The following is an 18,873-nucleotide window of genomic DNA, read 5'->3' on the forward strand; positions in this document are numbered from 1 at the left end:
GCCATTACAGAAAGAACATACAAGTACTGTACCATTAAACAGTATTGTATTTTGTAATAGGAGTCTTTTTTGCTTCAGGTTAGTTTGTTTACAGAAAATAAACTGTTTTATTTTTAATAATACATTCACATGAACACCACATATCACAACATGTATAACAATTCCTGTTTTTGTCTATGAATATTAATTATGAATTAAGCATTCATGTAGATACTGGTGGAAAATTAATTAATGCTACAAGCTAATATGTTGTCAATGAAGTTCTTTTTGCTTCTGGTTAGTTTACAGAAAATAAACATCTACTGTTTTATTTTTAATAATACATTCACAAGAACATCACATTACACAACATGTATAACAATTCCTATTTTTGTCTATGAATATTAATTATGAATTAAGTATTCATGTAGATACTGGTGGAAAATTATTTAATACTACAAGCTAATATGTTGTCAATGAAGTTCTTTTTGCTTCTGGTTAGTTTACAGAAAATAAACATCTACTGTTTTATTTTTAATAATACATTCACAAGACCACCGCATACCGCAACATGTATAACAATTCCTGTTTTTGTCTATGTATATTAATTATGAATTAATTATTCATGTAGATACTGGTGGAAAATTAATTAATGCTACAAGCTAATATTATGTTGTCAAAGACTCAATTTATGAAAAACATCCATGTAGACAGGAAAGCAACACTAAAATGTGAATTCAACTTTGTATGAATTTGTTTTAATTAAATAGAACCACATGACACATCTGCCAGTTTAGAACAGGGAATTTATTAAATAAGTTCTGTAGATAAAAAGTATAAGGTATTGCACTTTTTGTATTAAATGTTGTTGACAAAAATAAATTAAACTCATGTGGTATATACTTATTGGTTGATTTTATTGTGTCAAATAAAAAGGCCTATTATCAACTGTTGAAGAATACTGCATTGATATTGACAGTCTGATGCAAAATGCAAGCATTTCTAGTTTATTTCCACAGTTTGTTCCTGGACATAGACAATAAAGTGGTGATTGTTGTCGCCCTGAGTGAGGACCGTCAGGGCCTCCAGTCCATGCCCCTCCTCCACCACCATCACCTGGTCACCCGTAAGATCCCCATCTGCGTTCACAACCACCAGCTGATTGTCGGCAACCTCCTTCTCATCCTCCACCTGCAAAGGCCGGCCATAACTCCAAATAAACATCACATTTTAAAGAGATCGTGTGCTTCCAGAAGACACACAGGAAGGTGTTTACCTGCTCTACCACAGCAACAGTGCCGGGGGCCATGGCCACCATAGAGGTGACGGCATCATGCGTCTCGGAATTAAACTCGGCTATCTGCTGCAGAATATTAACAGCTCCTGTTTGCAAAAATAAATAAAATAACCTGTTAAAATGCAAATACACTGAAATGTTTTAATTTGCCTTCTGAGTACTTGTAGTAATTACCACCATTGTCTTGCAGGGCAGCTGCATTTTCTTCTGTCAACTGCTCCTCTTGCTCCAAAGGCACATAATGTGTCTCTACTGTCTCCTCAACCTGAATATTGACAAATAAAACATATAATGTACATGGTCAGAAAGGTGGTCATGTTAATTAGATAATCATTTAACAACCTTGATAACTGCAGTTGTAGTTTGCACATGTACAATGGAGAACAACAAATTCACAATTCAGCATTCAGGGTCCCACAAACGTGGGGATTTTCATTCATTCATTCATTTTCTACCGCTTTTTCCTCACGAGGGTCACGGGGGTGCTGGAGCCTATCCCAGCTGTCTTTGGGCAAGAGGCTGGGTACACTCTAGACTGGTGGCCAGCCAATCACAGGGCACATATAGACAAACAACCATTCACACTCACATTCATACCTATGGACAATAGGAGACAATTTGGAGTCGCCAATTAACCTAGCATGTTTTTGGAATGTGGGAGGAAACCGGAGTACCCGGAGAAAACCCATGCATGCACGGGGAGAACATGCAAACTCCACACAGAGATGGCCGAGGGTGGAATTGAACCCTGGTCTCCTCGCTGTGAGGTCTGCGCGCTAACCACTAGACCGCCGTGCCGCCCAACTTGGGGATTTTTGTTCTTAAAAAATTATTTAATACATTAGTTTTTCTCTGAAAACAGGCAATTTTCCACAGAAAACAGCTCATCCACCATATGTTTGTAATAATATATAAATATGTGATAATGCATGTAAAATGGACAGCATAAATGTACCACTCTTGGAAGGCACACCATTTTTACACGAATGCACGGGTGGAATTGAACCCTGGTCTGCGCGCTAACCACTCGCCCGCCGTGCTGCTGTTCCTTATTCTCCACTTCCTTAAATTTAGAACAAATTAATTGGACGTTACATAGTTTGCTCGGTAGCCTGCTATACTATGTTATGCTAGCGGCAGTGATCCCATAGTCTGCACATTACAGTAAAGCAATGTGTCATAAAGAATAATAGTGTAAAGGGCTCTAATAGTGGTCAAAATTTAGAAAGTCATAAAAGGGATTTCTATGCTCTATGAAAACATTCAATTCATAAATATTGAATCCTACGTCGTGAAAATTCATTTAATGTGATCGTGTCCGGAACCAATTAACCGTGATAAACAAGGGACGACTATGTAGTATATGGATACTGTACGTGTGTGTGCATATAAAAAAAAAACAACTAAAAACCCACCTCATTAAATCTGTTTTTAATGTCTAACTTTTTATATCTGACTGCTGTGCCCCGCTCCGCTTTTACTTTTACTAAGTTTTAACTGTGTATTAACCAATGAATGTTGTATTTTGGTGTGTCTTCTACTCTGTTTACTTGCTTTATTCAACTCCATTCTTCTGTAAAGTGTCTTTGAGTATTTTGAAAAGCGCTATACAAATAAAATGTATTATTATTATTATTATTATATATACCTCCCAGGTGCATTCCATCTGTTTCGGACCATGCTTCTTCTTCAAATGTCGATTCAGCTCCCATTTGGTGCCATAAACAAACCTACATTCAGGGCACTTGATGCCACCTAAACACAGTACACAGAAAAAAAAAGATATTCTAAGACAGTGCATGATTTAAGAATACGTTCCACTTTAGAATCTGACCTTGTCTTGAATACTCCGGGTCAGAGAAACCTTTTCCGACATTCTGGTATTTCTGATCCGGGTGTTTTGTCTTATAGTGTCGCTTCAAGGGACCGGATGTGTTGCAGGAATAATGGCAGTGAGCACATCGAAATGGCTGTACAGTAAAGCAGAATGAAGTACATTTGTAAGGCATGAATGCTTTTCTGAGGCAATACTTTTTTTTTTTTTTCTTTATTTGGGCAAATATATGAAACATTACAGTGCATTTCTTACATCAATCAATATATAACTTTCCATAATTTACATTTGTATTCAACTATCTGATAACAAGCCCAAAAGGAGTAGGCTGAAGCAAAAGCTTATAAATGCCTACCCCTTTTTGCAAGATATAATCATGTTCATGCCACTGTCTTGTTTCCCCTGTTATTATTATCATTGTAATATTATTATTATTATTATCATTATTGTTATAATCTTTATCATTATTACCATCATTATAATCATCATTAATATTACCATTTTCATCATTATAGTTAACAATTTTTGTATTTTTTTTATTTTTAATTATTTAATTTTACAGACGTCATTGCATACTTATTATATTATATAAAAGTGTGTTTTAAAACATTATAAAACATGACACAAATTCATGAAAAGGATGGTCTTTTTACACTTTTACAACACACTCCTGAATGGGGAAAGTGAATGGGGTGCAGCTTGGTATGACATTGGGTACAACTCTCGTCTGACCTTAAATTCAGCATGCTGCTCCATGTGTCTGACCAATGGAGCCCTCAAAGCCGACGTGAAGTCACACTCTGAGCACCTAAACCGCTTTCCTGGATTAAAAACAAAAACGGTTTCCTTCTGTCAGTCAATTCTTTGGAGAACAGTGGTGTGTATCTTTAAAATGTCCGATAAGTCATAAGAATGCAAATACCTTCATCAGTGTGGCTCAGTCTGTGGGTCTTCAACGACACTTTGGATTTAAGCGTTTTACCGCACAAATCACAGACGTGACACCTTTCTTTGTTATGTCGGTTCATGTGATTTTTCAGGTTGTTCCTGCTGCGGCTTGCATAGTCACAAATACTGCAGACGAATGGCTTGACACCTGCAAACATAAATTCACAACGCTAATTTCATCACACAGCACCTTAACACTCTAACAGTATACTTTAGAAATACATAAACATGTACCAATACAGATTTAACACTGAAAAAGATGAAAGTTTTCCCATAAGGTATTGCATCTGAGCAACGTATTCATGGTGCTGCAGTGACATCAGCCTCCCTCTGGCTCTGTGCATCTCTAACTCCCCCTGGTGGAGAGCAGCAGCACTGCAATGCCACCAATCTATATTGCTCGTCCTCTTATGAACTACTCTTAGGGATAGATTTTTAAATAGCTGCTGTTTGTTATTTTAAACTCTTATTGGTACATGTAAGTGAGTGTGTACAGTTGTTTGTCTATATGTGCCCTGTGATTGGCTGGCGACCAGTCCAGGGTGTACCCTGCCTCTCGCCTGAAGACAGCTGGGATAGGCTCCAGCACCCCCGCGACCCTCGTGAGGAAAAAGCAGTTGAAAATGAATGAATGGTACATGTAATACATATTTCCTAAGCTCCTTTTGAGGTTTAAGCTGCTGTGTGATGAGTTTAATGTTGTTTGTAAGATGACACAGTGAGTTATATTGACTGTTCGGCTGTCATATTGAGTAATGACCTCCTGCAATTTCCAATGGGTTGACAAGCTCAGTGTGAATTTTCTCATCGCTCATGATTGTCTCCTGTCAAATAAAGAGCTGCCTGATCCTCATATATGAACAAATGTGGTTTTCCCTCTCAATGTATTGGGTGCAGCTTATACACGGAAAATTACAGTAAATTACAAGCTTCCCTTTACAATATATATATACTTGTGATTTCATGAGGGTTTTATGTAAGGATCGACCGATACATTGGCCGGCCGATATATCGGGCCAATATTTGTGTTCTTTACTTGAATCGGTATCGGCCGATACGTGCATGGGTTCGCTGATGTATTTTTCTGATGCAATATTTACAGACGGGCATCAACCGGGCAGCTTTGTGTTGCCGGAAGACCCTGCAACGCACGCAGTCACGGTACCCCTCCCTCACTCCCCTCCCTCAATCACAAGATTGGTGAATCACAACAAGGGTACGTTTTCAACTTTTAATTAGCCTCTAACGGTTAAACTTAGTTGAAATATTGCCACCTGCTTTGAAATAGGAAACAAGAAGGCCAAGTGCATGCAATATACGTGCTTGAAAATATAGTTTAGTTTGTGGTGTAAAACCAGGAATGCTGCTGAATGCTTCATCTTTAAAAGTGCCTACCGTTGGAATTAGGGAGCTGTTGATGTAGTTGGAGGCTAATATGTACAGCTGTTACCAACACCGCTTTAATGGCAACCTTGGCAATTCAGTCCCATGGTGTTTGGAGGACTTTCATTCAGCCAACGCCGGGCTGAGGTTAAATGCGTGTCGTTATGTGTGTGCGCTCTCTCCGAGTGCGCATGCAAACAAACACAGAACCAATTGGAGCAGCCGTGTCTGCTATCAGAGGTCTTAAGCGTGTACAACATGAACTTTAATGATGAGAAAAATGTTTTATATCTCGTACTAAATTGTGTCATTGTGATATGTTTGTGTGTGTGGAGGCAGAGGAGCAGTCATCACATCGATTCTAGATCAATTTAAACTACGACAGAAATGTTTTGCACATGGTTGAATATTTATTCCTTTTAAAGTTGATAATGCGTTTAAAATCCTACTGTGTTCAGTGTTTACATTTCAATAAATGTTTAAACTTGAGACCTGTAATATTTGTTATCATTTTCTCATGTAAATTGAGGGAGCAAAAGTAGTATCGGCGAAGGGTGATGGGAAAAAATCGGTAATAGCATCGGCCCGAAAAAAACCATATCGGTCGATCCCTACTTTTATGTGCGAGTTGTTACCTTGGTGGGCCCAGATGTGCTGCTGAAAGTCACTGCTGTTCTTTAAGTAGTAAGACTCACAGTAAGGACACTTCTCTGCACGCTTTACCATCAGTCCTTTAACTGGTATTGTATCTGTTCAACACACAATCAAAAAACTGTATGTTCCAACTGTACCGTTCCCGTTGAACCATTTTAAGACCTTATATCTAGTTCATGTCGTATTATACTGAATATGTGTGCCTTTTACCGGGGTGGGATATTTGGATGTGCCGTCTCAGTCTGTGTTCTGGATAGTTTTGATGGCAGATGGGACAGGGTGCACTCTTGCACTGCAAACACATGCAAAAATAATACAAGTTAAAAATAGTCAAACAAGAAATCAAATCATTTTCATTCTAAAAATCATGCATATAAATATAAATTACAATTTTGATGGCTCAATTAAAGTACTTTTAAAATTCATTTTGGTCATTTTAAGAGATAGCCACAATGTTTATATCAGGCAGGCACATTCAATTCAATGCAAAATTACTGTATTCAGTACACATTCAACAAAAGATTCAACAATTTCAGCAAAGCACAATTTAAACAATCATGGCCTCATGAGTCGTGGAATGTAAAAACATTAATTTTCCACTGAGTTACCTCTTCCTGATGGGTCCTTCGATGGGCTTGTAGTTTGTATTTGTCAGGAGTGGTGTATTTACATCCCGGATTAGAACATGTCAGCAGCAAACCACTGTGCTTCTGAATTAGGTGCCTCTTTAAAGAGCTTTTAGTGATGGAAGAGTAGTTACACTTTGAGCAGTAGTGCAAGTGCTCCTTAGTGTGTGTACGTATATGGGCGTTGTAGTGGACTTTGTACCAAAACAGTTTCCCTGTGAGGAACAGAAAAACAATCTTTAGATTCAGACTCACTGGCCACATTAAGCTCACATGCACATTAAAATGATGCCCTATAGAAGAGGTGGATGAAAAGTTGTGATAACTTACCAATGGTCACTAGTGATATACAATAAGGTTCGGTTTTTACAATGTTTATAAATGTGGCTGTAGTTTACAATAGTGAATAAGTATCCTCAAATATTTGAGAAGGCTGTATGTTGGTCTAGTGCAGTGTTTTTCAACCTTTTTTAAGCCACGGCACGTTTTTTTATTTGGAAAACATCACTAAGTCTATAGGAGGAAGGAGCTAGGTGTTGCCACACGGTCCGATATTACATTACTCTGCCAGTCTTTACACCACGGACACTCGACAGTAGCCATGTTTACATGAGGAGTTTTGATGATGATTAATAAATGTTAATCTCGGTATGCTAACCGAGTTGTATGCTAACCGAGGTGTATGCTAAACAATGTGTATGCTACCCGAGGTGTATGCTAATCGAGGTGTATGCTAACCGAGTTGTATGCTAACCGAGGTGCATGCTAACCGAGTTGCATGCTAACCGAGGTGTATGCTAACCGAGGTGTATGCTAACCGAGGTGTATGCTAACCTAGGTGTATGCTAACCAGGTGTACTATTAATACTAGTAATATTTGCAAATGATGATTAATAAATGTTAATTATAAAAAGTGATATTGGATAATTCCTCACGGCACACCTGACAATTTCTCAAGGCACACTAGTGTGCCGCGGCACAGTTGTTGAAAATCACTGGTCTAGTGGTTAGCACACAGACCTCACAGCTAGGAGTTCAATTCCACCCTCGGCCATCTCTGTGTGGAGTTTGCATGTTCTCCCCGTGCATGCGTGGGTTTTCTCCGGGTACTCCGGTTTCCTCCCACATTCCAAAAACATGCTAGGTTAATTGGCCACTCCAAATTGTCCATAGGTATGAATGTGAGGGATAGGCTGGGATAGGCTCCAGCACCCCTCGTGACTTTCGTGAGGATAAGCGGTAGAAAATGAATGAATGAAATATTTGAGAAGATGTAGTTGCGTTTCCACCTCTTTCACATCCATCCATCCATCCTGTCCTCAATTAGGGTCATAAGTGAGCTGGAGCCTATCCCAGCTGACTTTAGATGAGAAGCAGGGTACACCCTGGACTGGTCACCAATCAATCACAGAACACATATAAACAAACAACCATTTATACTCACATTCACACCTATGGACAATGTAGAATCTGCAATTAACCTAACATGCATCCATCCATACTTATCGCTATCGCGACTAGGGTCGCAGGGCTATGCTGGAGCCTATCCCAGCCAACTTTCAGGATCTCAGGACTTGTTGCCAGTCAATCACAGGGCACATATAAACAAACAACTATTCATACTCACATTCACACTAATGGACAATTGAGTCCCCAGTTACAGTAATTTTTTGGAATTTTTAATTTTGGAATTTGCACATGCAAAGTCCACACAGAGATACCCAAAAGGATATTTCACCCTTATTCTACCACGTTGACCTCAAAAGTGAAAAGTGGTTAATGTAGAATGTTTGATACATTTCTTGCTCATGGATGATACACAGTAGTGTATATTATGCAGGCTACATCATCTCACCACAGTATTGACACTCCAGGTCTCCATACATTTTCCTTAGCCGTTGAAATGTCTCCATATCAAGATGTGTCTTCGGAAGGGATGACAACACCTGCTGGAATGCACTTAATTGCAATCCCTGGAATAATATAAACAAATGAGTGGATCAATTAGTGAAACAAGCTATTATTTGTGTAATTATTGTACCTTTTCTGATTGCGGAGTTTGACGATCGTCTTCTGAAGGTGCTGATGGGAGATTTTTGGTCCCGGCCAATAATAAAGTAGATACTGTAGTGTTATCATCAGACAATTGTGTGTTTGGATTTGTGGGTGTGTTTTCCATATGAGGGGTGTGTCCTTGCTTATTATTATCTGTCATGTAGTTCATCTCTGAGGAATCGGCACCCTGTTGCACCTCAGAGATATTTTTGGGTTCCGATTTTGGAGAACATGCCTCAGTTGTTCTCTCAGCTTCTTCAACATTTTCACCCTGAAATTGAATGTCCTTATTTACTCGCTGCTCATCTTCGCCTTCCCGCCACTGTTGAACGTCATCGCCATTTCCTCTAGCTTCTCTGTTGTCCTCTCTGTCTTCATCTCCAGACAAGCTTCCTGCACCACTCATCAAGTAGAAGCTGTTCTTAATACACTCTGTGAACACCTGCTCTTGCTCCAGCTCAGAGTGACACTCTGCGAGATGACTCCTGAGTCTCTGACAGCTGACAAACGTCTTCTCACATGTGCAACACATGTACAAGAACGGATGCTTCCTGACGTGAGCGGCGAGGTTGGCCAAACTGGTTCCGGCGTGGTCACAGAGCAAGCAGGCAAAGGGCCGCTGGGGCCCGTGGACTAGCAGGTGACGCTCACGCTCCAGGAAGTTCTTAAAGCGACGATGGCAGGTGGGACAGTGGTAGAGGAGTTGTCGGAGACCCTGCCGAGTCTTCAACCTGAACAAACAGAAGAGAGCGGCAAGGCGGGTGAGCTGATAATTCAATTTGATGAAATATGAAATATTTCAATGCTGTTGTTGACACCTCAGTTCCTGGTAGCTCTTGTAGATAATCGGGTCTTTCAGGTTATGACATTTTTCTAAATGTTTGATTAGGTTCTTCACATCGGAGTACTTTTTCTGGCAGTAGCTGCAATGCTGCTTCAGCTTCAAATGTACTCGCTCGATGTGGACCTGGAGAACCAGAAACAGTTTGATCAAGTCACCTCTCATTTATTCTTATGTGAACCACAAACACATGACAAGAAGGACGTAAGAGAGAGTGGAGGAATGTAGCTTGTAGCTCGCATTGTGACATTGTGTTACGCATTGTGACATCGTGTTATGCATTGAGGCGTCACGTGACGCATTGAGGCGTCGCGTTACGCATTGAGACGTCGCGTTACGCATTGAGACGTCGCGTTACGCATTGTGACGTCGCGTTACGCATTGTGACGTCACGTTACGCATTGTGACGTCGCGTTACGCATTGTGACGTCGCGTTACGCATTGAGACGTCACGTTACGCATTGAGACGTCACGTTACGCATTGAGACGTCGCATTACGCATTGAGATGTCGCGTTACGCATTGAGACGTCGCGTTACGCATTGAGACGTCGCGTTACGCATTGAGACGTCGCGTTACGCATTGAGACGTCGCGTTACGCATTGAGACGTCGCGTTACGCATTGAGACGTCGCGTTACGCATTGAGACGTCGCGTTACGCATTGAGACGTCGTGTTACGCATTGAGACATTGTGTTACGCATTGTGACATCGTGTTACGCATTGTGCCATTGTCTTACGCATTGTGCCATTGTCTTACGCATTGTGCCATTGTCTTACGCATTGTGCCATTGTCTTTCTCATTGTGACACTGTGTTACGCATTGTGACATTGTGTTACGCATTGTGACACTGTGTTACGCATTGAGACATTTTAACACATGTGCAGGCACACACACAGTTCTGTTCCAAATGCAAATACTTCATGATGTTATATTTGTATATAAATTGTTATTTTGATGTAGAACAACCTTTTGTGTGTTTATTCAGCTGCCACAAAAGCAAAAAAATCATGAAAGTTATACATTAAATTAGGGATGTCCAATAATTATCAGTATCGATCAGTACCAGTAAATAAATGCAATATCTGTGTTGGATTTTTTCCCAATCATGAAAACCAATATTTAAAAAATGCTGTATGCAACACGTGTGTTCATTGCACCACAGGAGATACCATATGTCATGTTACACATACCGGTATCGGTATCACCTGATATCAGTGTCGGAAATTGAGAGTTGGACAATATCGGCATATGGGTTTTCGGCAAAAAGGCAATATCGGACATCACTACTTTAAATGTATCTTTTCACAAAAACCTGGTGTTCTCCCTTGTAGTTGGTAACTGATATTTTCCTGAAACTTACCTATGTTTTACTGCTGACGAATAAAGACGGGAAGATAGAAAAGGTAGAAACAAACTTTTTTTTCTGATGAAAGTCGGAAGTCTAATCTTTCATTTGGTAGGTTCCATGTTTATGTAGCTATAGAAAACAATATTTTGTCTGCCTTGAAACATCAGCCAAAGTCATCTAACATAGCCGGTACTGAAGGGCTTGTCTTGTAAAAAATGGTTGGGATTGTCAAGGATTGAAGTCTCTTATTAAAGTCTAGGTTTAAAACACTGCACACTAACCAGTATACTGCTTTATGGTAGGCTAAACTCAGACTGTTTTAAAAAATAAATGCATACAATAGTGCCTCACATTATACATCATGTGAGTACCACTGCAAATATGAATTGGAATGATTGAAATCAGACCTTAAGGTGTCCTGGGCTTAGGCATTGGAAAGGACACTGTTGACAACTGAACTTCTCTCCGGTGTGCTTCCTCAGGTGAACGTTCAGGTTGGCTTCGAGACAAAGCGGAAAATAAGGAGAAAATAAAGAATTGAACAAGTGATATTAAATGGGAGCTCCTGCCAAAGAAAGACCTACTGTACGGTAATGGTTTTATTACCTTTGAACATGCATCAGATTACAATTGAATGCATCCCATAATCAGTTCACAGTTCCACATGTCCAAAAGGAGTAGGAAGAAGCAAAGTTTATTAAATCCTACCCCTCCATCTGGTACTTTTACAATCAGTAACTGTTACATTTGTTCACTTCCTGCTTTCCTAATATAGTTTAAGTTTTTTTTTTGTTTTTTGTCACATACCTAAATACGAGGTGATATGAGCATCCAATGACATAATGGGTACCATAGTAAGTGTCAATATAGTGATATGTATAGCACATCATGACTGGTTCAAGACTCTTCATCCTTGTATTTAGCAAACATCAACTGCTTGTATTGTTTCTTGAATTGGCTCATCGTTGTGCATTGTTTGAGGGTCTTACTCAATCCATTCCATAGTTTGATTCCACATACTGAAATGCTATGGCTTTTTAACGTAGTCCTAGCATAGAAGTGTTTCAAATGTACTTCTTCCCTGAGATCATATTTCTCCTCTCTTGTAGAGAAGTATTGGATGACATTTTTAGCTAATTGGTTATTTTTAGCCTTATGCATTATTTTAGCTGTTTGAAGATGAACTATATCAGCAATTTTAGTATTTGTTATTTTAGAAATAAGGAGTTAGTATGTTCTCTGTAGGCGGCATTATGAATTATCCTTACTGACCTTTTTTGAAGTACATTTAGCGAGTGAAGATTGCTTTTATAGTATCACTGAATAGCAAGCGGCACAGTATTTCAACGATTAGTAGTACTTCTGAAGTAAAGGTGATGTCACGAGATTAGAACATAGTCATGTTTGGTTGAATGGCTCTGCTTAGGGGTAAATGATCATCAATTTACCCTTGATGGCTGATGCGTAGTCACAGTGTGGACACTTGAAGGGCTTCTCTTGAGTGTGTGTCCTGAGGTGGGATATGAGCGAGTGCCTAAACTTAAAGATCTTATTGCAAAACTCGCAGGCAAAGACCTTGAGCTGGCTCTGGAGTAAACTGGGGAGAGACACACATTGACAAGTATCATTATTGTTGTTGCTAAAGTTTAGTGAAAGGTTAGATTCTTCAATTGCCCTTAAAAACAAGCTACTGTGACTACACTGACAAAAGTAGTGAAACAATGAACAATTACATGAAGAGACTAGACTCACCCAAACATTCCTCTCGGGACAGTTCTTTGCACACACTCAGCAGTAAACATCCAATTACAAAGCAGTCTAGCCTAACCCCTAGTAACTGTATAGAGTTGCATCATTTCAATAGCTACAACTTCAAAAGTATTCAGACAATCAATGAAATATACAGATTCATACAGTACTTGGGTGCATCTTGCTTGATGGAATATTCCTGGAAGCCTTTTCCAGGTGGTGGTGTCGTTTTGTCTGAACTGCAGCTGGAAGTAGAAAACAAAATGAAGTTGAAAAATGTCAGAATGCAAACACTTGTTTTTCATACATTTGATTATGACAAAAGAAAGACAATCTGTGTAAGATTATATTTACTGTACATATTAGTACCTTAGCTCCTGGTCTGCTTTGGGGTCTTCATCACAAGCTGTTGGTTGGGATTGACTCACAATGTCTGTTGGATCACCCTGAGATGTTTGAGTACTCTGGATGTTTGCAACACAAATAAAAAGAAATAAACTGGCAAATGCATTTGTTGTTTATACAGCCATAGAACACAATATGCATTTAACTGTTAATGTTTGGGGGGTCCCCAAACTAAGGCCCGGGGGCCGGACACGGCCCGCTTCCACATTTGACACGGCCCCTGAATAATACGCTAGCAGTAGTGATGTTACAAGCGTGTGTCGAGTAATCGAGTGGGCACTTCCGCGAAGCGTGCACCGAGGCTTGATTCATTTGGGGGAGGGGCCTGAATTGATGACGTCCCGAAGCCTCGCTGCCCGGTTGTACCACGTGACGGATTCCGGAAAAGGTTTAGAATTTGCAGCCACTCAGCGATATAAACCCCTCAGGCTTAAACATTAAAATGTGGGGTTTTGTGATGACAGTCAGTCAGTTGAGTGTGGGGATAGTGTTTGTTGATGCATAGTGGAGATTCATTAATTTTCTACCGCTTATCCTCACAAGGGTCGTGGGGGGTGCTGGAGCCTGTCCCAGCTGTCTTCGGGCGAGAGGCGGGTTACACCCTGGACTGGTGGCCAGCCAATCACAGGGCACAAAGAACAAAGAAAACATTCAGTATTTTATATATACTGTATATTTAATCTTACACTTTGTAGATTAATCATTTCGTTAAACAATTTTACTTGTGAAAACGCGCCCTTGATGTGATTCAACAGTGGGGGCGGGGTACTGCGACTACGTGTGTAGTGAAACACAAAGCTGCCCCGGCGGATGCCTGACTGTAAATCATGCGGTGGAAAAATACATTGGAGAACCTACGTGCGTATCGGCCGATACCGTTAGAAGGAAAAAAACGCAAATATCGGCCCGATATATCGGCTGGCCGATGTATCGGTCGATCCTTAATCGAATCTATTCCAACCGGGAGTGTGAGAATGCAGACGCAGTGTTTGTCGCTCATTCGTGCTAGTCTGCGTTACAAGGATATTCTGCGTGCCTTGAAGTGACAATCAGTTAAAATCATCTAAAGCGGGCGGTGCTGAAAAATGTCTGGGTAGCATTTCATCCAATTCAAAACCACCCATTATACCGTTCTACTAGTTTGTGTATCCAATGCTTTTGTCAGATCCATAATCCATCTTAACAACGCACAAAGATTTCAATTCATCTCATTTGTGTCAATTACCAGACTCACCTGAAAGTCACCCGGAATGTTTGCATGCTCCGTTCCCGTGGAAATGTTCTCAATTGGAATCATTTTAGTGACACCTGTGGTATGAGAGATGATAACATTCAAAGTTATCGGTCTCACTTGTCGCTATAGGATTTTTTTTTTTAAAAAAAAGCACACAACACTGGCCTGGAAGTAACTCCTCTTCAGTGAGTACAACATTGATGACACTTTTTTTGCTTCCTGTTGTAAGGCTATCTTCTTTGGACGGGTGACTTACGCCATCTTCGGAAAGCATACAACTTTTTTTGTTGGATCTTGGTCGTTGAAAACTCCTTATTCCTACACACAGGAGAAGAATTTTATACGATTATCAAGGGATGCATGATTCTGAAAATCACAATTTTCTTAGATATAATAGAACTAAATCACCTTAGGCAGATGTTGTTGCTACACTGGGATTGACACCGTTTTATATTCATTCATTCATTTTCTACCGCTTTTTCCTCACAAGGGTCGCGGGGGTGCTGGAGCCTATCCCAGCTGTCTTTGGGCGAGAGGCGGGGTACACCCTGGACTGGTGGCCAGCCAATCACAGGGCACATATAGACAAACAACCATTCACACTCACATTCATACCTATGGACAATTTGGAGTGGCCAATTAACCTAGCATGTTTTTGGAATGTGGGAGGAAACCGGAGTACCCGGAGAAAACCCACGCATGCACGGGGAGAACATGCAAACTCCACACAGAGATGGCCGAGGGTGGAATTGAACCCTGGTCTCTTACCGTTTTATGTAATTACAATAATTATTCTTTGACTTTTTTTTTGTTTTGTTTTAAAGAACCCTCCAATTGTCTTTCCGGCATTCTTCACTGGTAGCCTTCCAAAAGTGTTGATGGAGGCTGTTTTTGAGATTGCTTCTCCAAGGAACTGATGAACTGGCCCTGGCCGGGGAGCGTGAGGAGGAAGTGTCAGCTGTCATGCTAACAACAGTGTAACATGAGTCCTTGAGTATTTCTTCTTTCTCTCTGGGCTTTTCCTTTCAAGGGTCGCCACAGAAAATCAATCTCCTCCATCAAACCCTGTCTTCTGCATCTGTCTCTCTCACACCAATGACCCTCATGTCCTCCTTCACTACATCCATAAACCTCATCTTTGGTCTTCCTCTATGCCTCCTCAATGGCAGCTCTAAACGCTGCACCCTTCTACCAATATATTGCTAGCTGAGGTGCTGATGTTCTCATTGGGAATGACCAGGATGGATAGGATCAAAAACGCGTACATCAGAAGGACATTACATGTTAGAGGCCTTGGAGATAAAGTCAAAGAGGCCAGACTGAGATGGTCCGGATATGTCCAGACAGATCTGGCCTCTGATCCTATCCATCCCGGTCACTCCCAATAAGAACCTTAGCACCCTCATCTCTGCTACCTGCAGATCCTGAGTATTGTACAGTGGAAATGTTTGTTCGTGATGAAGTTTGTGATGCAACATCAATTTTGCTAAATCTGTCATTTAGAAGTTTGGTGGCATGTTAGTGTGACGAGATTGCTAGGTTTTATCAATGTTATACTATCTGTCTATAGTGGAACTTACGCTTTCTTCTCTTGGTGTCTGAACATATGGGGATTTCCTGACTCTGATTTGGATCTGCTCCCTGAGGGTCCAAATTTTCAGAGTCCTCAACTTCTCTTCTACAGATGTTGCCTGGAGATATGCCAATTATGACTAAATTATGCCATAAATAAATATATTATTATTGTGTGCTTGCCTTGACTGAATGACACTTTGGGGTCTAACACTTTTATAATGCCTGTTTTACATATTTCCTCACCAATGCCAACTTCTTCCTCCTCTTCGTCCTCGTCTGGTGCTTTCAGGCAAATGTGTTTGACGATCTGTCGTCTGTTGCTGAACAAACGGTGACAGTCGTTGCATTTCAGCCCAGATATCCTGTCATTTTCACCTAGTAGAGAAAAAGGAAGGCAGGTGACTTTCCATAAACATGCAATACTTCATTCTTGATGACGCTTTACCTTGTGTGTCTCCGTCCTCCTTCTGCGTTGATTGTCTTTGGACCTTGTCTTCTGGAAAATGGGTGGGATCTTCTCGGGCATCACTGCAATCTGTGCGAGGTTTCTTGGTGGAGCCTTTCGGTCGTCCTCGTTTCCGCTTCACAGGGCTCTCTGCAAAAGTCATTGTATTTCAGTAACGACTGTATTGTGTTGCATAAAGTAATACATACTGTTTGTTTCCTGCTCTTTTACTGCAGTAAGCTAGAACAGTAAATTAATGGTCATGGGTTTGATTTATTTTAAATATGCATAAAAGGTTTAATTAGTGCCTCACATACAGAGCTAAAGGTCTTTAGTTTCAGATCTTTCTGTTCATCATTTTGTTCTATGTTGTGAACGCCTTTGAGTGGAGATAAATGTGTCCTCCCAGTGGAGCTGGAGGAGGTGGCCGGGGACTGGGAAATCCGGGGTTCCCGAATGAGTGGTGCCCCCATGACCCAGACAAATGGAGGAAAATGGATGGATGGAAATTATAAAAAGTATAATACAGGGGTCTCAAACACGCGGCCCGCGGGCCATATGTGGCCCCCGCCTTGATATAAAAGTTTAATGTTAGTGCGGCCCGCGCAAGTTTGATATGGATGCTGTATGGTATCATGTACCCAGAAAAAATTATTACGTTTGATTAATGTTCATGTTAAAGGTTAAATAACTGTTAATAGTTATCCTCCCTATCCGTGTGGAAGTGGTAAGTTTTTGGCTTTTTAAGTTTAAAGGAAATAACTTGAAGGCTACCGTTTCGGTCGCTAGCTCTCTAGTTTGCGAGTTAGCATGTGTCACAAGACCCTGCAGTTGCGCAATATGTTGTAAATAAAAAGAGTATAAATGTGACTATAGTCGTGTTTTGTCATGTCTACAGGGCTCTAATAATGCTTTGTTCATTTTAATCTGAAAAAAATAATTTGTCTACCCACCAACTATATGTGGTTTCTTAAGTTTTTATTATTTGCCATTTTACTATTATTATTATATTTATTTATTACTGATTGATTTTCTTTATTCTTGATTTGTTTATTTATTTTTCATCTTATTTTGTGTAGAAAAATAAAAAGTAAGATATTTGAGAACAGTGGAATGTTTTAGCAGAGCTTTTATTGGAGAAAATCTGAACCAAAGCAAAGTTTATTCATTTTTCTGTTCTGTTTTTTGTTGTTTTTTTGGAAAACCTGATGCGGCCCAGCCTCGCCCAGATCCTAGCTCCAGTGGCCCCCAGGTAAATTGAGTTTGAGACCCCTGGTATAATACATTTTAAAAAAGAAAATAAAATCAGAGTTCTGACCTGTTAATGTTTCCAAGGGTACTCCTGCAAGGGGCTGCAAAGCAACAATGATGTCTTCACTAGGCCCATGAAGGGGGTGTATCTCAGAGCAATGGGCCAGCAGCAGTGAGCGGGTGGGAGAGAATAGGTTGCAGAGCCGACACATAAACACAGAACCAGCTGGAAAGAAATAAAGAATTAGATTATAAGCAACATTTTGCCCCCACTTTTAACCTACTTATTGACAGTGAGTACACAAATCATGTTACATATCCCCAGAATTAAAAAAAAAAAAAAAGATATTTTGTGTGGTCAGTGTTATCCTACTGACCTCTCATAATCATGCTGCTCTTGAGGGGTTGAAAAAATATATAATGACGCAATTTACTTGGTGAATTACATATCATGTTAAATGTTTTACTGATTATGGCGTGGAGTTTGGGTTATGATATCAGTAGTCATCGTGTTTATTTGAGAGTTATAGATTAAACTGATTTAACGGGGCGGCAGCATCTTCAAATCAACCGGGAGTCTGTTCAATTTTCATTTTAACAATGCGTCACTTCAAGACTCTTACTTCTTGTTCTCTTTTAAATCTATCTTACTGCATACGAACGAGGATGCTGTCTCAAAACCTTCCAATTTTTCCAACTATTAAACATTAAACGGTGGGGGCAGGCAAAAATATATATGTACGAAATACACTTTATGTCGATTCGCCCCAAGTCAACACTGAGCACCGACAAACACATTCGACGTAAAGCTAACACAAATTCCTACCTGTTTTTTGCCCATCCATGTTCGCCAACGCCCACAAATAAAATTTATAACAATTAATTAGATAATATGATCAACCCAAGAACTGGATATTATTACAGATATGCAATTTTGGGGCTGATTTTTACTTGGTCTACAATGAAATTTCTGACGAATGTGCGAAATACGTCCTCTTAACCAGGCGATGAGCGGAAGCAGACTGGATTTGGTGGTTGGTATAAAGGAACAGCGCCATCTGTGGACAGGAGGACTACACTGCAGTTTAGAGTTCAAACGAAATAATTGTGATTGTCCCACTAACAAACATGTTTCAACATTATTGGGCTGCTAAATAAATACGATTACACATTATATACTGTGTTATAAAAAAATCATATTAGATTAGACATGTAGATAACTGTATATATTTTTTTTTTAATTTAAG

General features: G+C 40.1%; 1 protein-coding gene across 6 annotated transcripts; it reads right to left on the reverse strand.

The window, feature by feature from the left end:
* Positions 1–767: 767 nt before the first annotated feature.
* zfat (zinc finger and AT hook domain containing) lies at positions 768–18,650 on the reverse strand. Of its 6 annotated transcripts, none has more exons than XM_078798121.1 (24): positions 18,453–18,650; positions 17,694–17,852; positions 16,376–16,525; positions 16,174–16,305; positions 15,936–16,046; positions 14,521–14,673; positions 14,356–14,429; positions 13,086–13,180; positions 12,887–12,961; positions 12,416–12,564; positions 11,375–11,466; positions 9,595–9,743; positions 8,763–9,507; positions 8,577–8,694; positions 6,704–6,936; positions 6,306–6,387; positions 6,077–6,190; positions 4,033–4,206; positions 3,843–3,931; positions 3,111–3,246; positions 2,925–3,031; positions 1,451–1,541; positions 1,256–1,362; positions 768–1,170 (listed from the first exon to the last, which is right to left on the reverse strand). In XM_078798121.1, exons 1-24 carry the CDS (start codon positions 18,469–18,471, stop codon positions 982–984), a joined length of 3,543 nt encoding a protein of 1,180 aa, XP_078654247.1. In that variant the 5' UTR covers positions 18,472–18,650; the 3' UTR covers positions 768–981. The 6 variants fall into 6 exon arrangements, with proteins under 6 accessions (XP_078654247.1, XP_078654248.1, XP_078654246.1 ...); XM_078798122.1 differs by lacking the exon at positions 18,453–18,650 and adding an exon at positions 18,250–18,402; XM_078798120.1 differs by lacking the exon at positions 18,453–18,650 and adding an exon at positions 18,004–18,133 and having other exon boundaries at positions 1,454–1,541.
* Between the last annotated feature and the right edge of the window lie 223 nt (positions 18,651–18,873).

This window comes from Doryrhamphus excisus, linkage group LG17 (genome assembly GCF_037039965.1).
Source record: "Doryrhamphus excisus strain RoL-2023G ecotype Guam linkage group LG17, RoL_Dexc_Guam_v1.1, whole genome shotgun sequence".
NCBI lineage: Eukaryota > Metazoa > Chordata > Actinopteri > Syngnathiformes > Syngnathidae > Doryrhamphus > Doryrhamphus excisus.